This window comes from Trachurus japonicus, chromosome 16, assembly GCF_045865225.1.
Source record: "Trachurus japonicus isolate A0001 chromosome 16, Traja_1.0".
Lineage (NCBI taxonomy): Eukaryota > Metazoa > Chordata > Actinopteri > Carangiformes > Carangidae > Trachurus > Trachurus japonicus.
In genome coordinates this window covers 10,142,861-10,149,369 of record NC_140922.1, presented here as the reverse complement: position 1 = coordinate 10,149,369, position 6,509 = coordinate 10,142,861, and the positions used below count along the sequence as shown (strand labels likewise).

General features: G+C 41.8%; 1 protein-coding gene across 2 annotated transcripts; it reads left to right on the top strand.

The window, feature by feature from the left end:
* The first annotated feature begins 1,593 nt into the window (after window positions 1–1,593).
* LOC146971738 (uncharacterized) lies at window positions 1,594–4,973 on the top strand. Of its 2 annotated transcripts, XM_085801203.1 has the most exons (3): window positions 1,594–1,723; window positions 1,991–2,514; window positions 3,158–4,973. In XM_085801203.1, exons 2-3 carry the CDS (start codon window positions 2,013–2,015, stop codon window positions 4,540–4,542), a joined length of 1,887 nt encoding a protein of 628 aa, XP_085657329.1. In that variant the 5' UTR covers window positions 1,594–1,723; window positions 1,991–2,012; the 3' UTR covers window positions 4,543–4,973. The 2 variants fall into 2 exon arrangements, with proteins under 2 accessions (XP_085657329.1, XP_085657328.1); XM_085801202.1 differs by lacking the exon at window positions 1,594–1,723 and having other exon boundaries at window positions 1,971–2,514.
* The last annotated feature ends 1,536 nt before the right edge of the window (window positions 4,974–6,509 follow it).

Here is a 6,509-nt window from a genome sequence, read left to right as displayed (position 1 = left end):
TTGTGTGTGCTACTGGTTGTGTTTTTGGACAATGTTAAATCCTGATGTTGAGGACTTGATAACCCATAAGATCTTTTACAATTGGGGTGTAAGTACAAAATATGCTGCCACAGTATTAACATTTCATCTGTGATTTATAGATGATTAAAATGTTTTAGACACACACTACCATTTTAGTAAAAGCTTAATGTATTTGCAAAGATTTCAAAACATGCATAAAAATTGATTTTTATAACATGGATAAAATATACTGAAGTAAGACCAATGAGGAAATTAATCAGTAGGCTAGATTCAACAAAATGATGGTAATAAAAAGTGCAATAGATTTCATGTGGTCTTAAAATTGTGATTTCCATACATTTTAGACCGGTACCGGATCGGATCTGTAACGCTCATGTTAAATAAAACCGCATGGAATTGCATATTGTCAGATTCAGGCCCCCATTATATGTGGAAATAAATCAGATACAAATCGGATATCTAATATGTCTGTCGTCTAAACAGACAGATCGGATCTTTCCTGGCAATGAGTGTCATTAATTCTTGTGCCCACACGTTTTGCTGAAACTCTGTAGCCCGTGAGGCTGACCCATGGCTAGTATGAGGGAAATATGTAAAGTATTAAAATGTCCCCTGTGAGTGTTAAACTTAAACACACTAAAATATTTGATTATTATTAATGCAATGATTGTTGCAGCAGTAACTGACTGAGGTAGGGGCTATTTAAACTTTACACAAGACATTTTGTTAATGCAGGGCCAAAGAAGTAATGATTTCACTTGTGTCTGTTTATTTGTCCACAAGATTATGTAAAAAGTGCTGAAACAATTTGCACTGAACCTGGTAGAGCAATGAATAGTCCAAGGAAGAAGTAATTAGAGGTTGGTTTGGATGTGGATCATTCACCATGAATTAGATTTTTTCTCTCTCTCTGTAATCTGGTGTATATTAGGTGTAGATTTTTTATTAAATATGGTATATAAAAAGAATGTAAATTTTATAACAGACCAGAGTGACACCCTGGTAATTTGCTTGTTTTGTCTTGGCAACAGTTAACAAAACATTATCAGAAATAAATTACAACCAGAAGGATTAAAAAAAAGGGGAAATGAGCAAATCTAGACACAAGAGAAGGTTTAGACATGAAACACAATAACACTTTAAACAGGCTACTTTGTCACATTAAACCATTACTTACCAATTGAATTAAATCATCATCATCTTCTGGATAAATAGGACCAACTTGTGGAAAGATCCCAGTCACTATAAAATCATAAAACTCCCAATACCTTTATTCCTAATAACATGAGATAAAAAAACAAACAAAAAAAACATTAGTGAATGGATTTTTGCACTGTGGCACACACAAATCAAGACATATGCTGCTCTTCACCCTGGGCCCCTGTGGGCTGGTTGGTTGGTAAACACTGATATGAGTCATGTACTGTATAAAACCATGAATCTGCATATGAAAGCTTGTCTAAAATAGATGCAGCCTACTGTACTATCTGGGCTTGTAGCTGCTGTCTGTCGCTTTAACGGCACTAGTGGGCTGTAACCCCAACATGACAGATGAGAGCTGGTTGGCCGGAGCCTGGGGAAGTGCGCTGCTTCTTCCTGTGTTATTATCAACTACACACGGATGCAGCCGCTTAGCAGACGGTCAGAGTGCTATGTAAAAGCAGCTGTGGCTGAGCCGTGTTGTTTAGAAAAGCGGTAAGTAGTGTGTTTAAAGCTGTCTGAAGCTAAAGGAGGCTGACAGAGGAGGAGCAGCCGCAGTGAAATGAGCCACGCTGCTAGCCCCGCTGCTAGCAGCGTAATGCCTCCGTTACTGTAGCTTAGCTCGGATGCTAACGTGAGGTAAAGATTTACAAAATAGAGAGGACTAACGCTCGTGTCTGTTTGCATTGCTTACATTAATTTGTATGTAGTTGTCCCTGTCTTCTACGATACTCACTTTGTTATCTTGTTCCTACAAACCATGACATAGAGAAATCCCTAATGGTGCCAAGATGAAGATGAAGTCTGCCAAGAAGAAGTCAAAGCGAGCGGAGAGGCTGCAGCACACTGTGGTCGTAGTCAAAACCGAGGATGACCCGGAGCTGGGTCGAGAAGCCGAGGAGGAGAAGGAGGTGGAGGAGGAGGAGAAGGGCTCCAGTGAGGTTTACACTAACGGAGATGGTCTGTGCGTCCATATCAAGGAGGAACCGCATGCACATGAGATCTGGGAGGAGGGGTGTAACGGTGACACATCAGACACTAAAGCCAACACTGTGACATCCAGGTCGGATGTCCAGCAGCAGCAGCAGCAGCAGCAGCAGGGACACATAAAGGACGAGTGTGACCCTGACCACCAGTCAGAGTATGAACTCACTGAAACTGCTGTCAAAGAGGAGGAGGAGGAGGAGGAGGAGGAAGAGGAGACATGGATCAAACAGGATAGAGACAGTGAAGAGGAGGCTGAGGGTGCAGACACCCAGGGAGGTTATGAGGAGGGAGAGGAGGGCTGTGCAGGTAGGAGCCTGTTGCTGTACACACAATACCTAGGTAGCTAATAAAAACAAAAACATGTTCTTTAGTTTTCTGCTAATAAACTGGCATATATAGACAATAGAGTTAAAGCAGAAGTAAGCGGAATATTTGTGTTAATATAAGTCTTAAATAGTTATATCTTCCGACAGCAATCACTTACATAGAGTGTTTGGTCCAAAACACGGGTCTCTCAGTCACTCTGCTCTGCTGTAAGCCGAGAAGAAAACTTCTTGTATACTTCCTTGTATCCTACAAGCTTTATCCAATGAGGAGAGAGAACGGCATGAAGGGCTGTGTGTGCAGCCAAGGGATGTGCGTGAATGTGGTGACGTAGGGACGAGGACCAATAGATCCATGACGAGGGCGGGGGCTGCTAACTCCATCGGCTGACAGGAAGTTAGCCAAAACGACCGGATCGCTTACTTCTGCTTTAAAGTTTCAAGGTGTTGCGCGTATATGTGTTGAGAAAACATTGCATCTAAAGAAAATGAATATCCACTATCTACCACAACTTTATCCTCATAACTGTTAGTCAGTATGCTTTAAAATTACTGTATGTGTAAAAAGGGTGTTGTTGTTTTTTCATCCTCTCTACTTTCTGTGTGTTTGTTTGTCTCCTACTTAGAGTCATCGTCTGAGTTCTTTCCATGTCCTCACTGCACCGTCTCCTTCACTGACCTGGACTTCTTGGAGAAGCACGTCAAGTGGGTCCATCAGAAACAGTACCTTGCCAAACTGAAAAAATGCCTCTCGAGCCGAACACTAAACCTCATTCCCAAACACGCCTGCACCGTCTGCGGCAGCTCCTTTAACTCTAAAGTCCACCTACGGGTCCACGTACACGAAGCCCATCCCTCTGCCCCTCCCCGCAGGCTCCACCCCTGCCCCACCTGCGCGCGCAGCTTCCAGTACCTGAAGAACCTGAAGAATCACTGTCAGCGCTGGCACAAGATGTCGGTGGTCACCACGGGAGGACATCTCAGCTGCGCCGACTGTGGGAAGAGTTTCAAAGCCACCTGGGGTCAGGGGCCTCATTCGTGTCACGGTCCAGACAACACAGAAACCGAGGACAAGCCGGTCTGCTTGGACACCGGCGTGCAGTGTCCAGAATGCGGCAAGAAGATGCGCACGCCCCAAAGCCTGGGAGATCACATGCGCACCCACACCGGCGACCGGCCGTTTGTGTGCAAGGACTGTGGCAGGAGGTTCGTGGAGCGCAGCGGCTGGCGGCAACACATGAAAATACACACGGGGGAGAAGCCGTACAAATGTCAGGTGTGTGGGAAAGCCTTTTTAAGATCGCATCACCTCAAGTGCCACTTAACGACACACTCTGGCAAGAAGGAGTATTCTTGCACCGAATGCGGAAAGGAGTTCGGGTTCAAGTCGAGCCTCGACCTGCACCTGAGGACGCATTCCAGCGAGAGACCCTTTCACTGCAACGTGTGCGGGAAGAACTTTAACACCCAGAGGAATCTGAGGGTTCACTCCAGGCTCCACACCAACGAGAAAGCTCACCAGTGCGGGGACTGCGGGCTGAAGATCGGAGACCTCGGGGCTTTGAAAATACACCTGCGAACGCACACGGGAGAAAGACCCTACCACTGCACAATCTGCGGGAACAGGTTCATTCGCCTGGCGCATCTGCGAAACCACCAACGCACCCACACCGGCGAGAGACCCTACAAATGCACTGAATGCGACAAGAGTTTCACTCAGTCCGGCGACCTGGTGAAGCATAAGCGGATACACTCCGGGGAGAAGCCCTTCGAATGTCCAGACTGTCACCGCCGCTACACTTCCTCCGGGGATCTGGGCAAACACAGGAGAAGTCACACTAACCTGCGCCCTTACACCTGTCAAGAATGTGGGAAAAGTTTTCGCCTGTCAGGCCACTTGAAAACTCACATGCTGACTCACACAGGGGAGAAGCCATATTCCTGCCCCAACTGCCTCCGCAGGTTTGCTCGCTCTCACCATCTCTCCGGGCACATGGCCAAATGTCGCTGATCTCTTTTGAGAAGATTGTAAATAAGCTAGTCCTGATATAATATGGTAATAATAAAAAGCTGTATAGAGTCTACTACTAGATTTTTTTTTTCCATGAATGTGTTGAAGAGAAAACTGATATTTGTAGATAATTATTTATATGAACTTTCTGTAACCCTCTTGACTCGGATGACTGTTTTAACTTATTATCATACAATCAATTTGTTATTGCATGTAACTTTTTTTTAACAGCACTATCCTGAGTCATGTATTAATTGTTTTGTTTTTTTCTTGAGTAGCTCTAGACTGTTTAAGACACTATTATGACAGAGACTTGAAAACACAGTATAAGGCGGAGCTCAGTGAGATATGCAGATAATGGGGATATTTTTTTCCCCCTGATCATGTCTGTATTCTCTGTAAGAAGTTAATAAATTATTTGATGAAGGCATGAAAACTGTGTTTAATTCTACTGTTGAGTCACAGGGATATGCCAAGGAAGGATGACCATACAAGAAAGTGTAAACAACGAAAGATGGATAACATGCAATTTTTATTATTATTTGTTTAATATCTTTTTTTTTTAAAGATATATTTTGGGCATTTAATGCCTCTGTCTGATAGGACAGTGTAGAGAGACATGAAAGCAGGGAGAGAATTTATCTTGGATAGGAGTCAAACTAGCAATCACATGCTCTAACCACTCCACCACTGAGCAGCAGTGATGAAATGTAATTGTGTGAATTCACGAAGTCATTTACTACTGTAGTTACACTGGATGAATCGTATTACTGGTATTTCAAAATAAATACAACTAATAAATAATGTATTTTTGCAGAGTGTAAAAAAAGAAAATGTTCCACTGATTGCAGTTCATCAATTCATTAATTAATTAATGTAATACATTAAATTAATTTTATTAATTAAATTATAAAAAACAATAATTATTTAACCAGTTTCCCCACTGTTGGGACCATAGACTAAAAAAACATGGGACATCTTTTTTTTTTTTTTTTTTACTTTATTAACACTCATGTACATAACAATACTGTTGTGCCAGGGGTAAATAAAAAATATAAATATACAAAGAGCTTATGATTACCATGTACGTATATATAAAAAATAAAAATAAAAAAAATATATAAAAAAAACATTGAAGACTGTTGGGACATCTGTTGCTACCTGGTTCAGAATCAAAACAAAGATGGCCGCTCAGCCTCTTGGACAGGACAGGAAGTAGCGACACCTGCGGATACAGGTACGCCAAAACTTCAGGCAAGGAACGGAATCATTTCTCCATGTATATGGTTTGAAGAGTCACTGAGGATTGTAGAAATACAGCGAGAGCAGAGGTGGGTGTTAAACGACCTTGTTACTTTTGTAAAGAGAAAGTTTGATGACATTCAGGCTCAAATTGTGTCAGTTAACTTAGCTAACAAGCCGCTATTTAGCCGCGAACATAAAAAGAGAGTAGGAGAAAAGAAACTCCTCTGAACTGTCTGAATTTTATGTTCATTCAACAAGTGTAGCCTACCGTACATTCACTGTGTTCTTTTTCAATGTATCCCACTTGAAGATATCATCAGGCAAAGTAAATTAAGTTCTGTCCTGATAAACAATCACGATGAATAGCCTACTACAATAAGTAGGAGGCTAAATTGCTTTACAATTTGCTTTTTCTTCATAACGTTTTAAAAACATTCAATTTAGTTTGTCCAAATTGTATTTGAATATAATAAGGTGTCTGGAATTGTATTTAGCCTACATAAATAATATAATAGTAATATAACTAAGCTATAGGCCTAGGCCTATTTCTTTGCATATAGGAGCTTATATCCCACAAGTCACTATGTGAGTAAAGAAAAGTTTTTTATTTTTCTTTTTTTACTGTGGACTGTCTGAGAGAGTTACTAAACTACAAGTGAGAAGTACTGTAGCAAACTCCATTGTGCACTGACTAGTCACTACTGCTGTGTTTTCAGTCGCTC

Coding starts and splice junctions, on each gene's coding strand:
- LOC146971738 (XM_085801203.1), top strand. CDS start 2,013: ATGAAGATGAAGTCTGCCAAGAAGAAGTCAAAGCGAGCGGAGAGGCTG. Junction 2,515..3,157: donor GGGAGAGGAGGGCTGTGCAG/GTAGGAGCCTGT, acceptor TCTCCTACTTAG/AGTCATCGTCTGAGTTCTTT.